Here is a 19341-nt window from a genome sequence, read left to right as displayed (position 1 = left end):
GTCTGTCAAAACTACCAGTTCATCAGTATATTGGAATGATGATAAAGATGTTTGAAATGTGCGCTTCGGGTCATATTGACCCGAACGTCTTTGGAGGGTTAAGAACGTATTATTAAGACTTGTAAGAATTTGATTATAATATTTCTGTCTAAGGTTAATGAAAGCTTTACAGGATGAACCAAAGGCATTTATGACCGTACTTAGCGAAGTTCGAATTGTTAAAAAAAATCTATACCTAATTAAATAGACAAAATCTAGCAAAATAAAAATTTTAATCAACGATAAAAATAAAACATTTTTTTTTTTGAAAATAAAGGTGACATATTCAAATTTTACAGTTCACATCTGGTTCTAGCAAACTTGATTATAATTTAGGATTATTTTTTATGACTATACTTATACAAATGTACATGTTCCTTCAGCTAAAATAGTTCATATGTAGAAAATTATAAAATATGGATTAATGAAATCGTTTTATAAAATTGAATTTTCAAGAAAACTTCCATCTTTGTGTACTGCGTACACTCAAGTCGAAAATGTTATAGTTCAAAGTAATTAAAAGTCCGAAACTTGAAGAAAGTTTCAAATTTTTTAACAGGCGTTTTTAATTATCCATCAAATTAATTTTAATTTAACTCGTCCATTGTTTGAATAAAAATAGTTTGTTGTGGCTCGAAATTTATGTTCTATTTTATCCGGAATTTGACTTTTTTGTTAAGTTTTACATCCAAGGGATTCTGCTAGGATCCCAAAGAAACATCAGAAGCCATCACCATTAGGAAGCAAACTTAAATAATGATTTCTTCAATCGAAAAATATTGATATCGCTAGAACGTGCTCAAAGAACACTTAACAGACAAATTTAATTTGGGTTATTATAATTTTTGTTATGCGTCAATAAACGATTTTTTAGAGCAAGTTTTATCTTAGTAATGATGAACGTTTTTATTTGGAAGCCTAAAATACGATTTAAAATCTGCTGATGTGTTTTAATAAGAAAAATATATTTTCAAGTTTTTTAAATTTTTATTGAATAATTCCGTGGTTTTTACCCAATTTTCCCAGAAATTGTCCAGATTTTGGGTTGAAAATTTTGAAATGGAATGCCCGGATTTTGCCAGGTTTATAAATAAAATTTTCCGAGTTCACTCGGTTCGGATATGTTTGGAAAATATTCTGGCTACTTTAAATGCTTAGAAGTTAACGAGTTTTTTGAACTTGTCTTATATAAACTTAAGAATAATCCTGCTAATTCTGAGAAAAAAAAACAGAATATAAACAATATATTTGAATGATTTTTGTTTTTAAACCAAAGAATTTTAATTTAGGCTAAATTTAGGTTTTTCCAGTGTAAGTCAGTGAACCTTTATAAAAGTGTTCAAATTTTACAACCTTATTGATGAATGTCATGTTATTTAAGGATGCACATTTCTAGTTTTGAAAATCAAAGATGGATAAAAAAGATTAAAAAAAAGACAGGAGGTGAAAATGTTCTAGGAGAGATTTTATAAGAAACGTTTTCATCAAGGACTGACCAACTATTTTCAAGTGATAGATTCGGAGAGGGTTGAGTCTACCACACAAGTTTTCTCAGAAAAAGCGGGAAGGCGGGACATTTTCTAAAAAAGCGGAACAAGCCCTAATCAACATCTAAAGAGAGAATGCAAGCTCTTGAAACAGATTCAATCAAGTTTTTTTCAGGGATGAAATATTTTCATAATTTTGCAACCCTAACTTTTGTTTCATTTTGTAAAATTATAAAGGACATAGACTTTTATATAATATCAGCTTGGCCGTATAAAAATTATCGGTTTCTAGCCTAGGTTCTCGATGAAATTATACGAAATTTTTATCCAGAGAAACTGAAATTTTACTGAATCAAAGCAATCGTAGATAGTAAGTTGCTATCGAAATACCAAACCGAAATACTGAACTTTTTATTTACCGTGGTTGCATCGGTCCGTTTGTGAGAAATGCTCTGATCCGGGAATTCATGGAAATTCGTTGCATATTTCAATACTAAGATTTAAAAAAGGGGTGAATATGTTATACCTTCAATCAGGCCCCTGCGATAGAGTAGAAAAAACAGTTTAAAGAACCACGAAAAAGTGTCCATACCAAACGCATGAAAAGTGTTTTGACAACCCCTTAATTTTTCACTAAACGAAACAGAACGTATAAACTTGCTATGGCTAATATGCTCCAAATACTAACTTCCCCAGTATACATATATTGCCATGTCAGATCATTACTGTCACCCATTGGCATTTACGAGATTAGCTTCCATGATTTATCTTCGTGTCAAAAGTCGAGAGCTTTCTCCTCTGATATGTGGACAGACATGGACGGACATGTACGGTACACACAATAGCCCCAAGTATGTATTCGGAAAGGCACAACTCTATCCATTTTCCTCGAGAAATGTCCCCATGGACGACATCAGCATCAGCTAGCTTGAAGTAGCTAGCACATCATACAGCATTCTGCCCAAATATTTGCCTCCCCAACCGCCACGCTCACTGCTCCAAATGGCTCCCCACAATCACATAGTTTTTTTTATATTTCACCCTTGCCTACAACCCCTACAACTTTCTCTCACTTACTTTCTCCTTCTTTTCTCTTCCCACAGATCCTCCGATCGTTTCGCTGCACCTCGGTTCGACACTCTCGGCGGACGACATCAAGGACGGAGACGATGTGTACTTCGAGTGTCACGTCCAAGCGAACCCTCCGTGGAGGAAATTACACTGGCTACACGACGTAAGTGTTATTTACGAGTGGAGCTCCCGTCAGTTTTCTCTAGTGGTGGCTGCTGGATAGAATACTATACTATATCTACTTGATACCTACTACTCTCTGTAGCCTACAACCGGAACACGTTCGGTGTCGGCTGGAAGTTCTTGCCCAAAAAAATAGCTTCGGTTGTCACAATGCAATGCGCTGAAGGAGGAAGAACCCGAACCACCAGAATTGTCGTCCATTTCGGGACTGGTGTGTCCGGTTCTGAATATTCCCAGGAATATCATCGTCACTCGGTCCCAAGCCAAAGCGAAAACTGCATCACGCGCACATTTTCTTTCGTTTTATGCTCCTTCATATTGATGAAACTCTATCATTGGCCGTAAGCATGTTGCGTCATCCCTGAGGGGCAAGCGAGTTGAAACTATGCAGCCTGTCTTCCGGGGGAACGAGGGTGTTAAATTGCTGCAGCTCAAGCACATGTGTCCGATCGATTTCACCGAACACGAGCTAACAGCAGGGATAAGCTATTTTATCGCTCACGATGCCCTGAAATGTTTATGCTAACTTTGTGTGCAATGTTTCTAAGCGGAATTAAATTGAACGAATCGATTTTTGTAATAATAAAAATAGTGCATGATTTACTTACATAATGACAAATTTTCAAAATGATTTGCTATATAAAATTTGATCCAATTTTGGAACTCATTGAGTTATGTACCAAACTTAGTTTTTTTATTTTATTCTACTAATTTCAGTATAGACTGCAAAGATAACTCAAGTATCTGACTAATCACTCGTGAATCATTTTGAACTGCGAGTGGACGCAAATTTCAAGTACGGCCGGTGTTGTCGCGCTCGTTAAATGAGATATTGTTCTTATAAATAGAATAAAAAGCAAGTTTATGGGGAAAATTCATATATCGCTCCATGAGTTTACAAGCCACTCGTTTATTTAAGAAACTAGTGTGAGTTACCTTACTTTGGACCTAGGGCCTACTTTAGTCCTAAAATGCCAAAATTTGGAAACGCGTGTTAATCGGTGAAATCGTTTATTTAAAAAATCAAATTAAATTTCTTTTCCCAGTTTAATTAGTATAAAATTCAGGAAAAATGTTCAGTTAGGCTTCCGCTTTTCCAATTCCGAATTGCCAGGCCTTACGCTTAACCCCTGCCATCAGATTTTGTACAGCCACCTTGTCCACCTTCTTCGCCGCAGAAAGCCAGTTTGCCTTGAACTGTTGCTCGACCTTTGCATTTTTTTTGTCTTCTTTAGGTTCCGCTTGACAATAGCCCAGTATTTCTCAATTGGCGTGCTGGGAGGGTTCTTGTCCTTGGGAACCACCTGCACGTTGTTGGTAGCGTACCACTCCATGGCGAAATACGCTGCTGCGCTTTCCTTGGACGGCATTTTGACAACTGAAGAGTGAATTCCAAAATCAAAATAGGAGCAACATTCTACACACACACCTTCAAAATGATGGGTGTTCAGGTTTTTTAAATGCAAAATTGAAAGAAATACGTCAAGTTGATATTGACCAAATTTTGACCGTATCACCCTTTAGATTAACTACTCTTAATGCAATCCACGAAATTACGATTTTCCTACATGATATCATTCCGCTTTTTCCATTAATAGTAACTCTATCAAAATTTCAACGTTTTCGAAAATGTCTTCCTCTTCAATGGTAAAACAGACAGTTAAATTAGTGAGAGGCATTTTTAGAAATAAGAAAGAATTCGAAAAAATTACGTTGTTCAGTTATCTAAACCAAAATTGAAAGGGAAGTCAATATCTCTGAGATAAATATGAATAATGATCAATTTCTCCTGAAATAAAGGAAAATCATCGAAAAATACGGAAAATTTGTATTGGGTGAAAAAATAGGACAATTTTCACCATGACGATACATTCCCAGACCCAACATCACAAAATCATTTGTTTCACAACTAACCAATCAGTTGAAGAGCGAATTTTCGTAAGGGCATTTTTAATATTTTTTGCCAACTTCAAGCACGTTGCTACAAATAAACAGAAATGAGTTCACATTATTATGCTGATGCCATTACTGACTGGGGATAAAAATGTTCGAAATATTCATAACGGGTTTTAGTGTTGATTTAAATCGTTAAAAAGCTGTAAAACTTTTAGATTACCATATTTTATTGTAAATTGAATACTCAATCGATGGTTTGAGGTTTTTTGAAAAATCGAACTTTTTATCGATATTTTCATCTGGATTCGATAATTGGTACTGGTCTAATACTAAAGCAGTGACAGTAGGTTCAAAATTGGAAACTTTGGAAAGCCACATTTTAGTAAATCTATAAGTTCGGCTTAGCCAAAGTTCACTATTTTCATTTAAACTTGCAAAAAAGATCTTAAATCTAAATAGATTTTCTGAAAAACAAAACTCTTGACCATTTGTTTTAATGTTGCTGGAGATGGTCAAAGCTCAGGGAAATCAACAATAAAAGTTCTAATTATGTTATCTCCTTATGTTTTAGTTAGAATTATGTATTGTTTAGTTTTTCGTTTTGAGCTTTTGGCATTGGGTAATAAATAGTATTTTATCAATCCAATTTTCCTCATGTAGAGTGGGGATCTTGAACGTAGAAATTGATGGGGAGAAGGTCGGAGTTCCTAAATTTTAGTGAAGAGTTGTACTAAGATAGACTTGATAAATTCAGCATAAGATTTTTGACGTTCTGATTGAGAAGTTTACTCGTCCCATAAGCGCAAGAAACTCGTGCATTTTGTAAGTTATTCCCCACGTGAAAGTGACACTCAAGAAAGATGCATTGATTCGAAACATCAAATCCGACTCGGTCTATGTTATTGTACTCCCTTATAAACATGGCCGTAGGAACGGAAGGTTTTTGAAGGTTAAACCACCACCCCCCCCCCCCCCCCTGAGGATCCATCAAAAGCAAGGGAGGTACTCTACACTGAAAATTTGAAATTCTGAATAAAATTTTGATGACAGAATAAATTCGAGAGTAACAATTTCGATTCAGAACTGATGTCAAAAAATCGAATCCCAGACTCAGAATATAACTAAAGTTTTTCGAAATTTTCTCACTTATTGATAGTAATTCAATTTTAAATAGATTCAACTCATTCAACTGAATTCAAATATACAAAATAAGACTTACCAGATAACCCGGTTTAAACCGGACTTTTTTTTTAATTAAAAAAAAATAAGAAAGGTTAGGTCCGGCCCGGTTTTCCAAATTTCTTTGAGAGTCCTTTTTTTTTTGTTTCGATTATTGCTCTTGGGCTCGAACTCGCGGACATCGGTTCAGGAGACAACAGACTTGCCAACTGAGCTATATCACAAGCTCAAATTTGAGAGTCGTGATCTGCCTGAATTTATTCAAAATCAAACGAAAAATTCAAATTACATTTTTATTTTTTAAAACTGTTCCTCCCAAAAATTTAATTTATTAACCTAAATAATTTAAAATAAACATAAACGATTTTTTGGAGCCGTTGATTAATGAAAAAAGCTGATTGAAAAAAAATTATTCTTGATTTTTGTTGAACAGTTCCTGGGTTTTTGTAAAATTTGCCCGGATATTATCCGGATTTTGGTTTGGAAATATGGAAATAGAATGCCCGCATTTTGTCAGGTTTAAAATAAGACACATCCCGGATACGTACGGCAGAATTTCTGCAAATATCAAGATTTCAAACATCGATGAGAGTATGTTGGTTACTAAAAGATTCGTATTTCAAATCTAAATCACCATTAATGCATCTTCAAACGTTTTTATTTAACACGAAAAACAATTTATGTAAAAGAACTTTATAATTAATAATAAAAACTTTGTAAAATAATATTTTAAATTTTTGTATTCACGTATTATTTGAGCAAAAATTTCATAGATAAAAACAGGTATTCGAAATTTTTAATAGTTAAATAGACATTTAAAAGAAGTTTTACACAAAGAGACTGATTCAAAATTCAGCTTTTAACTATTCTCCATCGATTCCACTATGTTACATAGCCAATATGTGTTGTTTTTGAGCTATTGACAAAAAAAAAAATTTCATTTTCATATTCACCTTAGGTGTGCGGTGACCTTTAAATAAATCAATTTTACGATTTTGTGCAATATACGGTGAGTGCTCCTACTTTGGACCTACCTTCTTTACTCCTGAAATGCCGAAAATCGGAAATAACTCATTTCGTTCGCATAGATTCAAGACACTTCAATGCAAATAATGACCTCTTATTCTACTTTTATCCTTACATACCGCTATTCGCCATATAAAGTAGTTCTAATAAAATTTTCAACATTTAAAAAAAATTTACTTTCTCTTTCGTCGTAAAACATGCATTTCAATTAATGGGAAGCATTTCGATAAATCAGAGAGATTAAAAATAAATCACATCATTTAACAGCCCAAGGCTTATTTTAAAGGAAAACTACCATTGCTGTGATAAATATGAACTATTCTAACTACCTATAATAATAGAAAATCATTAGTATCGTGATTTTACGAATCTCAATTCAGAGATTCACTTAAACACGTCTGGGCATATAGTCTTAGCCACTAGCCCTTTCAACCCAAACTGCGATATGCAGATCAAGTAGAAGTAAGAAGAAGAAGACTACCTAGTACCTAGTATTTAAATGTTTGATTAGATTTTTGATGTATTTGTTTGAGAAATCTATCTTTGAACTGGCATTTAAGATTTAGGTCCAATAAAGGGTACAAGGTTAGTACCAAAACAGGAACAGTAGGTTCAAAGTAAGAAATTTCGATCATCCACATCTATGAAAATCTATCAAAAACGGCAAAACCAAGGATGAAAATTCTCATTGAAACTTAGATTAGACCATTAACTACGATTGGGTTTCCTAAAAACCACAAAACACCCGTACATGTATGAGAAAAACATGGTTTTATATAAACCACCGCTTTAAGGGTATAAAGTAGGTCAACTAACCCTACATTGTATGCTATTTTATTACAGCTTTTGTCCAATCTTTATTTCATCATTTGGTGAAGGTTATATCAACAAGATAATCGGTCAAACTAGGTTATGTTTTTATGTAATCAAAAATGTTAAAATTCGGTCATCTAAGTATTACACAACCCACTAAGTGCCAACGTAAGAACTTTTAACTACACAAATAACACACGACGTATTACAGGACACGACGTATTACAGGAAACGACGTATTACAGGACACGACTCTTAACGATCTTACTAACGGAAAAAAGGAACTAAAATTACCTTTTTGTCGACCGGTTTCGGTCTCGATGTTGCCCATCTACAGGACGATGTCCGGACATCGTCCTGTAGATGGGCAACATCGAGCCCGAAACCGTTCGACAAAAAGGTAATTTTAGTTCCTTTTTTACGTTAGTAAGAACGTTAAGTGTCGTGTCCTGTAATACGTCGTGTGTTACTTATGGGGATTTTTTTTTATTATCTGACAATTTGCGCCGGGGGTCTTCAGATTTTCCTCAAAATTGAAAATTTGGTTCATTTTTGCGACTTAAAAACACATGTATTTTTTCAGATTTCTAACATTTTAATTTTTTGAGTTAGCTTCGGTTAGATTTTTGTGTAAATAAAAAATAACCATTTTTCAAAGCTTCATAACTCTGTTGTTTCTCAACGGAAATTATAAAATAGCACATCAAAATGCATTGGAATTTTATTAGCTTTTCAAATAGAATAGTTGAAAAAATTAAATAATGTCCTTCAACATGAAAAGTTGTAAATAAACTTTAAATGGCGTCTAAAAGTACCGTCTGCACCACCGAATATTTTGCAAAAAATACCATTGTGTAGCTCGATTTATGATGCAACTTTCATCTGAAGAAACCAAAGTGGGCCATTAGCACCTTGAAGAGTTATGAAAGAAATAATGACAATAAATCTCTTTTTTTGCATCAAAAACAAACAATGGTGGAACAACTGCACTCACATATGGAGATAGCAAGCACTTCTAACAACATGGAAACAAAAGAACTTACCAAAGCAGGTAAAAACACTACTTTTTCGTGCTTTGTAGAGTGTTTGCAGCAAAACTGACTTTAAATTTTAACCAAAATTCTGAGTATCGTATTGTTAAGTGATATAACTAATAATGGGAATGTTGCTTCTACAACCTGGTCATATACTATGTAACTTATTAATTTTTCGATCAAAGATCATTGTGAAGCATAATCAATGCCAATAGTAGAAGGTTTAGTCCCTGTGTTTGGGATCACAAAATGTGATTAAAAAATGAAATATAGACGTGCTTTACATAGTTTTTATATCGGGAGCTAAGCACGGGACACCAAAATCCTTTCCCATTGATCAAAAAAGTATGAGAAAGTGGCACAAATGTTGTAGAAATAATCAAAGAGCTCAGTATGGCCAGCCCAGGCTGTAAAATGATGAAAATATGATACTTTTACCGTATTCGTTTTCTACATTCGCCCAGTTTTGAGGTTTACCATACTAGAACGAACTTAATTCGTCGTCAGTGTTTTGCTACCTCGATCGCTCACACACGAATCTTCAGTGCTCCACCGTCCATTTTAAATCAAATCTGGGGAATTACGGATGCAAAACTTAGCGCATAAACTTCTTAAAATGACAGTAAAATGTGCATAACTTGTTGTGACCTGGTGCAAAACTGGGTATAAACGAATACGTTAATAGATTTTTGGATATAACATGAAGTCAGTTAAGCTGCAACAATCTACCGCCCCTTCTTTCATAACAGTCCCATATACAAAAATAAGCAAGCGAGACAATCAGCTTTTTCTGTTTTGGAATATATTTTTAAATTGTGACCACCACTTTCAGCATAAACGAAAATCGTTTCTAGGTTGTCATAATAAATCGTTAGGCCTGAAATTCTCGAAATTGGGTTATTGGTAAGGTCGAGAGCACCATTTTAATTCATTATGGGACTGTTAATCGACCATATTTGAAACCTTTTTCGAATCTACTAGCATAACAGTCCCATACAAAATATATTTTTCTCACCAAACTACTTTCTAAGACTTAAATTTGATCATTTTTGAACTTCTAAATGCAATTGTCAGAAAAAGAAACATGCTTTTGCAAAAAATATCATGAATTCCACATTGTAAGTTGAATCTTTTTACGATTTTTTTCGATAGTTTTTCGCTCAGGAAGTCATTCCTAAGAAAGTCAGACCTGCCTTCGAAAACTAGTATGCATCATTCGACATAAAGTGAGTTAAAAAATGGTTAAATGATTCATAGCAATAAACCAGACACTATTTCGCCGAAAGAAACATTGGAAAGTAACCAAATCCGTGGTATTTCACATATGGGACTGTTATTCAGGTATATTTCATATAGGACAGCCACGAATTGATAATTTATTTCGAAATTTCTAGAACAAAACCTCTTTTTTTAGTCTTTTATGTTGAAGCCTTATGTTAACCTAAAATGATGAAAATTCATATGGGACTGTTATGCGAGTAGGGGCAGTCTGAAAATGACGAAAAAATAGTGTTTTTTACCAGCTTTGATAAGTTCTTTTGTTTCCATGTTGTTAGAAGTGCTTGCTATCTCCATATGTGAGTGCAGTTGTTCCACCATTGTTTGTTTTCGATGCAAAAAAAGAGATTTATTGTCATTATTTCTTCCATAACTCTTCAAGGTGTTAATGGCCCACTTTGATGTCTTCAGATGAAAGTTGCATCATAAACCGAGCTACACAATGGTATTTTTTGCAAAATATTCGGTGGTGCAGACGGTACTTTTAGACGCCATTTAAAGTTTATTTACAACTTTTCATGTTGAAGGTCATTATTTAATTTTTTTCAACTATTCTATTTGGAAAGCTGATAAAATTCCAATGCATTTTGATGTGCTATTTTATAATTTCCGTTGAGAAACAACAGAGTTATGAAGCTTTGAAAAATGGTTATTTTTTATTTACAAAAAAATCTAACCGAAGCTAACTCAAAAAATAAAAATGTTAGAAATCTGAAAAAATACATGTGTTAAATCGCAAAAATGAACCAAATTTTCAATTTTGGGGAAAATCTGAAAATCCCCGGCGCAAACTCGTCAGATAATAAAAAAAAATCCCCTTATCTAAGAATTACTCGATTTTTTTAAGACGATCAAAAATTTAAAAACGAAAGTTTAATATGTAAGGATCAACGTCATAAACATTTTGTAATCATTAGATGTTAACTAGAAAACATAATAAAAATAAATAAAAATAAATCAAAAAGTGCTGTGGTATGCACAATGTACATGTATGAAGGTAGATACTTGTAGGTATTCAAAGGCTAACAAGAGTCTTCCGATAAGTTATTTCAATGTACATAGGTATCAGGATAACCTATTGTCTATTGTATTGACTATTGTCAAAGCGCGTTTATACAATTGCACTTAAAGATGATCAAAATAATGCTTTAAGATCGATTTTCTAGTCAACCAGCTGATGGCTACTTCTGTTCTTGTATCGTTCAATGGCTCCAAAGGGTGTGCTAATCACCCACAATGCGTCCGCAAGAGTCATCCGGTCCAACCAGAGCCTGGTGCTGCAGAAGGTAAACCGTAACTCGTCCGGAAATTACTCGTGTAGCGCAATTAACGCCGAGGGCGAAACGGTTAGCAATCATCTGGTGCTGCGAATCAAGTGTAAGTATCGCTCCGGTTAAAGGGATAGAAGGAAAATTTAGTGTATTTCATCAACTTCCTTCATTTTTGAATTTTCTTTTTTCCCCTACGATTTCAGTTATTAAGAACGGGCTTTAATTAACCAAATTTCACTTGTATTCCATTTCTCGCAGATGCACCCATGTGCGCCACCGACAAAATAATCATCGTCGGGGCATTTCGCAGCGAATCGCTGCACATTCCCTGCGAGGTCCATGCCGATCCGCCCCCGCGGCAGTTCAACTGGAAATTCAACAACTCAGGCGAAACCCTCGAAATCGGCAAAGAACGGTTCGCGAAAAACGGGTCAATGAGCATCCTGAGCTACACGCCGGTTTCGGATCAGGACTACGGTACCCTGACCTGCTGGGGACAGAACGAGGTGGGCCAGCAGCAGTGGCCCTGCTTCTACCAGGTCGTCCTGGCCGGTAAGTTTGCGGCCCCAGGCCGCATCGCGTCTCACCGCACAGTGGTCCAAATTCCAAAAAAACGCTATCATTTTTAACCGTCATCCGGCCCAGGGTGTTTGACCTGTTGGAGTTCTAGAAGAGTAATTTTGACACTCCTAACTAGAATTGGGACATTTTTCTTGTTTCTCAACCAATTTGTAAATAGTATATGTATGTATGTATAATTCCGGAAATCTCGTAACGTAGCTCAGTTTAGTTCTCAGACAATATTCGGCTACAATCAGTCATTTTTAATTGATTCAAAGTCTAAGTCTAAGTAAGCTGAAGTTAAAAGCTACATGTTACACATACCTAAAGTTATTATTTTTTATTTAGTTTTTACTATGGCTTCATGTAGAAAAAGTGGTGCAAAAACCATAAGTTTCGAATCACTCAATTGTCAAAATTGTTGAAGTCTCAGTAGAAAATTTTGACAAGTGAATTGGAAAATTCACGTGACTTGACACTCTTTGGCATCTTTAGGTTCTTAAAAAATGAATCAAAGAATTTGAAAAATTTTCAAAACACTAACTGTTTTTTGAACATTTTGCCAATCTGCAATTTCTTAGTTTTTTCAACACCTAAATGCAACTTGCATTGGATTTCGCAATGAAACTACACATCATCAGAAAGGCAAATTAATTTCGGTTCTACTTTAGTATCCTTATTGGAGAAAATTATGTTATTTTACTAATAACTAAGATTATTTCAAGATTGTGGAAAATATAGCTGAAGAAATAGTTAGAAGAAATAAAACGATTTTTTTTGTCTTTATTAGCTTTTTAATCATTACATTCAAGTTATATTATTACAGTTTATTAAGTGTTCAGATAAATTATGATCAGTTCAACTCTTTGATGATGTAAATTTTAAACATTGTTTATTTGGCAAGAGCAATAAATTGAAATGAAACGATGTTGAAAATGAGCGGGTAGAATTTCATTCAGAAGCATTTTTTATGGATTTATTCTAAGCATCGCTGCAAAAAAAATCCTATCCAAGTTAAACTTAGGTGTAAGAGAGTTAATGCGAATTGATAAAAATAAAAAAAATAGTTAGCCACCCTTTGAAAATATGTAAAACCAATCTGGGTCGTTTTGTAATTTAAGAATCCAATGATGCCAAAATGAGTCAAATTACATCAAATATCCACTATACATTTCAAAATAAGTCACTTGACTGAATCAATTATTACGATTGATTTATTTTAAAGTAAAGTTTTTTAAATTCACATTTTTACATTTGTTGTAGTCATGATCTTAAGACAAGTTTAATGCTTTGGTACAACGGTGTTAGAAAAAGTGTTTAGAATTTTGACAGCTGTAGCCCGCTTTGGAATTTTACAATGCGAAAAAAATATCAAGATTTGCGACCCAAATATTTTTCAAACACTGCACAATGGGGAAAAAGTATAAAAACCGCGAAGAAATTCAATATCTTCACTCCTACACAAAACAAATCTATGAAAAAGTACTTTCCTTCAGTGAAAATTTCCAGAGAAGCGATTGGACATAGTTTCAAACAATGTTCCGAAAATCAATCAAAATAAACACTCAGGATGCGTTTCCTGTTGGATACATTCTGATTGTATAATGGGATAGCGCCTCTCGCAACTGCTTCGTCCGACTGGTATGCAATCTCGATCAGCGCTCTACTCAGCAATGCCAACCGAGTCCCATCATTCAGAATCATCGGGTTTGCAAACATCGCATATCGTAGATGAGTGAGATACCAACTGATCCATTCTGAATGTAACTCACTCAGTATCCGCCTGGCTGATTAGAAATTGGAAATGAGTGATTTTCGGAACACTGGTTTCAAACGCCGCACGAGCTTACAAACGGAGTAATAGCGCATTTTAACCTCTAATTCCCCTATATTTTGTAAACAATCCGGAAAAAAACCTTTTAAGACTTGAAAACATAGAACAAAAATAGACCTATCTTGTGTAATTTTTTCTGAGGAATCGAATGGAAGCTATTTGAGCTACCGCACGTTCCGAAAATGGAGTTATGGCCTTTTTTTATCCTCAATTTCCCTGTTTTTTTTTTTTCAATTATTTAAGATAAATGCATGTCCGGACTTGAAAATTTTCAACCAAATGAGACATACCTATCTTGTGTGATTTTTTCCAAGGAATTGAATGGAGGCTGTTTGAAAGACCGCATGCTTCAGATGATGAAGTTATGGCTATTTTACACTCAATTCCCATACATTTTTCAATTATTTCAGAAAAAAGCATGTTCGGACTTGAAAATTTTTAACCAAATGCGGCTTATCTTGTGTAATTTTTTTAGAGAAATCCAACGAAGCCTATTTGATTCACCGCACGGAATCAAAACAGGATTTATGGCTGTATTACCCCCAATTTCCCAACATTTTTCAAAAATTTCAGAAAAAGCATGTTCGGACTTGAATTTTTTGAACCAAATGGGATGAATCTTGTGTGATTTTTTTTCCGAGGAATGCAACGAATCTGTTTGAGTCACCGCAGGCGTTGGGAACAGGAGTTATGACTGTTTTATCCTCAGTCCCCTTGCATTTTTCAAAAAGGTCAGAAAAGGCATGTTCGGACTTGAAAATTTTGAACCAACTAATACATATCTTATGCATTTTTTTCTGAGAAATCTAATTAAGGCTATTTGAGCCTAAGCACGTTTTATAAAATGGAGTTATGGCTATTTTTACCCTCGATTCTCCTACATTTTTTAATTATTTCAGATAAAAGCATGTTTGGACTTGAAAATTTTGAATCAAATGGGGCTTATCTTATGTGATTTTTTTTTTCGAGAAATCAAATGAAGGCTGTTTGAGCCGCACGTTTTGAAAAATGGAGTTATGGCTGTTTTTACCCTCAATTCCCCTACATGTTTCTATTAGATCAGAAAAAACGCATGTTCGGACTTCAAAATTTTTAACCAAATGAGGCGTATCTTGTGTGATTTTTTCCTAGGAACCCAACGAAGCCTATTTGATCCACCACACGCATTGGAGTTATGGCTGTTTTACCCTCAATTTTCTGAATTAATTAAAATATGTTGGGAAATTGAGGGTAAAACAACCATAACTCTAGTTTTCAATGCATGCGGTGGTTCGAATAGTCTTCGTTGGTTCCTCGGAAAAATTCTCACTAGATACGTACCATTTGGTTGAAAAAAAAATTAAGTCCAAACATTTTTTTTTCAGAAATAATTGAAAAATGTAGGAAAATTGAGGGTAAAAACAGCTATAAATCAATTTTCGAAGCGTTCGGTGGCTCAAATAGCCTCCATTGGATTCCTCGGAAAAAATTGCATAAGATAAGTTTCATTTGGTTCAAAATTTTCAAGTCCAAACATGCATTTTCTAATTTTTTTCAAAAATGTAGGGAAATTTAGGGTAAAACATTCATAACTCCTGTTTCCAATGCGTGCTGTAGCTCAAATAGGCTTCGTTGGATTCTTTGGAAAAAACCACACAAGATAGGTATATTTTTGTTCAAAGTTTTAAAGTCTGAACTTACTTTTTCAGAACTATTTCAAAAATGGTGGGAAATTGAAGGTAAAACAGCCATAACTCCTGCTTACAATCCGTGCGGTGGATCAAATAGGCTTCGTTGGATTTCTCTAAAAAAAAGTTACACAAGATAAGCCGCATGTGTTTCAAAGTTTTCAAGTCCGAACATATTTTTTTTTCTGAAATAATTGAAAAATGTAAGGGAATTGAGGGTAAAAAGGCCATAACTTCATTATCTGAAGCGTGCAGTCGCTCAAATAGCCTCTATTTGATTCCTTGGAAAAAATCACACAAGATATGTTTCATTTGGTTGAAAAAAAAAAAATTTTTTTTTCTTAAATAATTGAAAATATATAGGGGAATTGAGGGTAAAAACAACTATAACTCTTACCAAACAGCCTCCATTCGATTTCTCAGAAAAAAATTACACAAGATAGGATTATTTTTGTTCAAAATTTTGAGGTCTTAATAAGTTTTTTTCTGAATTGTTTACAAAATATAGGGGAATTAGGGGTTAAAAAGGCTTTATGGCTCTATGGATTTGTTCCAAATAAGAGGGAAGATATTGAATTTCTTCGCACTTTTTTCCTTATTGTGCACTGTTTCTATTTCAGCCGTTTGTTACATAAATCCAACTAATTACGACGTCTGCAGATTTTGATCAATTTTCGCATTTTTAGTTGTCCAAAGTAAATTGTCCATCCAGCAAATGCCACCACCACCACCGCCACCACCGCCGCCGCTGCCTCCGCTAACAACAACATCACTACTATTTCACCAAGAATCGCTAAATCATTTATATGGTTATCATAATGTCATACGAGTGCACAAAAAAGTGATACACCTTTGTAAAACCAATATTCTGAAAAAATGAAATCAAAAAATAAAGAATGATGAGGAGGTTTTATGCCTACGGGAGCATGGACTCGAAAAGAGCTCAACTCCCGCGGGCTTTTCCCTGCTCATAAAAAAAAAAAAAAAAAAGCGTGCTACAAATATTAAAACTCCCAACATTTTTTCAAACTCTTTGAGAATCTAAAATATTTATATTTTTACAGTTTCGAACTTCAGCTTACACTTGCACTAAACAAAAAAAATGTTTTGGGAAAATGATAGCTGATCTACAGCCTTTATTCTGAAGCATGTTTTTCGTTTTTTGGTTTTTAATAACTTAGAATAAACTATTGTAGCTGAATGTTGTCTGACAAGCATATTATATGATGGTTTCAAGCAGGGAGTGTCAAATAGACACTGAAGATCCCATATACGAGAGATCTTTAGTCTGGATTTTATGGAAGCATCCATGAAAAGTAAGAATGCAAAATTCATATATCAAATAGGTGTCTGAGAAGAATTTTAGTTTATTCGAACGCTCTAAATAAAATTACAAGCCACCAAACTGTCAACAATGTGGGATAAGGGTTAAAATGAATGATTTTGTTTTTTTTTTTTCAAAACTACACTGACTTTAAGGTTTGATGCTACTGCCAAATAGAGTTCTCCATTTTCCGACCATTTTAACGTTTCCGCGAATCTAGGAATAAGATAATCCTTTTCTCGGGAATTCCGGATTAAAAATTCAAAAAGGAGATTTTAACCCCCACCAATAATTCGGTTTTTTTAATTTTTAGATTAATTCAATCATTCACTTATTACAACTAAAATATTGTGGCATTTGAATTGTTTGAAATTCATATAAGAAAAAAATAATTTCTGCCTGTTTGTCTGTCTGTCTGTCTGTCTGTCTGTTTTCTATGGCTACTTGAGACCCCTCCTTACATTGGAAGAATAGTAAACGGGGAGGGGCACTGTAATACTTCTCCTCCCAATAGGGAAATACAAAGTGCCATACATTTTTTTTTGCAAAACTCGAAAACTAATCAAGAACATAGAACCAAATTTGGCAGGGAAGTATATTTTGGAATCCAAAAATGTTTCTATGATTATGCCAGTGAGGAAATAGGAGGAAAGGAGGAGGTCTCTCATACAATTTTTTAAATCCAAGCCCGTTGCTCCAAGCCGTTGATTAACATCTTTTGGTCGACGCAGAATTTCTTACATTGGACCTGCTTCTTACAATTGTCTTCCAAAAGTTATCAAAACGACGGGCTTCCATATATTTTGGACCAAATTAGGAAAAGAAAAATATTTGAGTAAGGAATGAGTTTTTATGATTATTGAGCACCTCTTTCCTATCTTCCTTTTTGTCGGAACATACAAAGGAGAGAAAGCGGCTCCCATACAATTTTTGCCTAACTCGAGAACTAATCAAGCAAATAGACACAAATTTGACATGGGAATGTATTTGGGATTAGGATGTTTTTATGATTATTCGAGACCCTTCTTCTCTTTTCCATTGGGAAGAAGAACAAGGATGAAGAGGGCCCCCATACATATTTTATCATATCTCGAGAACTTATAGGAAAAATTGTATTTTTTTAGGCCCACCATGGTGTGCTGCAGCCTCACAGTGTGGAGATTTCCTAAAAATATTTGTTTTGTATCTCGAGAACTAATCATTCCAGTTTTGTTGTATAGCTCAAAAACTAATCAAGAAAGTTAAAGCACATTTGCTTAGGAGACCCTTTCTTCTTCCAGGAGATGGAGAGCAAGGGGGCACCCATTCGAGAATTTATCAATCAAAAGGAACCACATTTAACGTAAGAGCATAAATGCATACGAAAAAAAACCTCAATGATTTTGGACCTTTCTTTCAGTGGGGGGACGTGAGGGAGTTTGTGTGCATAGCTCGAGAAATTTAAAACAACGACTTAAGAATAAATTTCAGATCAGGGTTTAAAAATGAAAAAAAAATCGTTTAAAAAATTAAAAAAAAACATTTTCGTATAACAATTTCAAATTCAAATTGCAGCACTTTTAAAGTTGCCTCTGAATAATGTTAAAACTTATTTAAAATGATGAACAAATAAATTAAAATATTCAAAATTCTCCAAAATTTCATTAATTTTTGGAAGATGTAGCAAAGCACACCGGGTCAGGTAGTTTAATATTAAATTTGGGAACAGTCCGATCTGGCCCGGGTGCCCGGATTTCGTCGGGGTTTATTCTCAATCGCATTCTCAAATCAAACTTTAAAAAACAAATTGTGTTGTTAAAATGTTTTATTTTTGCGTCCAAAACGAAATTTTTTGAGCTAGTTTGAAAAAAACTACTATGTAAGGATTTTTGAAAGCCTAAAATAAGGTATGAAATCTGCTGATAAATTCTGATGAAAAAAAATTGTTTTCACCTTTTTATTAAATTTATTCGAGAAATTTCTAGGTTTTGACCAAATTCACCCAAATTTTGGTCAAAAATTTGGAAATCAAATACCCAGATTTTCCAAGATTTTAAGAAAAATTAGCCCGGATTTGTTCGGCCCGAATACGTGCTGAAAAAATTCTGCCAACCTTAATAATGGGTGAGATTTATGACGGCATCTCGAAATGTGTTTATTGGTGTGACGTACGTAAGCCCCAGCCTAGCTTCCAATGAATCAGCAATAGAATTGCATTTAGACTCTGTTGCTGAGGTTCTCGAAAAAATGCATACTCGTGATTACTGCCTACTGTTCGGAGATTTCAACCAACCCAACTTGAATTGGATTGCGAATTCAAACGGGCACATTCATGTGGATCCCAGCTCATCGTCTTTCTCCGCGGCTAGTTCAATTTTGATCGACAGAATGGCTGTTTTCGATCTCAGGCAATTGAATTGCGCGAAAAATATGAATAACCGTACGCTTGACTTGCTTTTTGCAAACGACACTGTCTCTCAGAACTGTTTGGTTGGGACAGCTCTTGAGCCATTGGTCCCCATCGATAATCATCACCCTGTAATTACCGCCGACATCGTTTTAGATTCTACAGTTTTTTACTGTGAACCTCCACTTGAACAGTCTTTGAACCTTAAAAGAATTGATTTTGTAGCTCTCAATGCCGCATAACAAAATATAGACTGGCAGTTTATTAACAATACCACATCAATCGACGAGGC

General features: G+C 34.5%; 1 protein-coding gene across 1 annotated transcript in view; it reads left to right on the top strand.

Moving 5' to 3' along the window:
- The window catches only part of LOC129742288 (nephrin-like), a 587776-nt gene that overhangs the window by 546005 nt on the left and 22430 nt on the right, over positions 1-19341 (top strand). The window contains exons 9-11 of the mRNA XM_055734170.1: positions 2630-2760; positions 11224-11383; positions 11536-11829. Of these exons, the coding sequence (XP_055590145.1) occupies positions 2630-2760; positions 11224-11383; positions 11536-11829 (585 nt within the window). The remainder of the gene's footprint in view (positions 1-2629; positions 2761-11223; positions 11384-11535; positions 11830-19341) is intronic.

The sequence above is a fragment of the Uranotaenia lowii genome, chromosome 2 (assembly GCF_029784155.1).
Source record: "Uranotaenia lowii strain MFRU-FL chromosome 2, ASM2978415v1, whole genome shotgun sequence".
Lineage (NCBI taxonomy): Eukaryota > Metazoa > Arthropoda > Insecta > Diptera > Culicidae > Uranotaenia > Uranotaenia lowii.
Note: the sequence above shows the minus strand (reverse complement) of the source record. Positions and strands in the feature narration are given on the sequence as shown.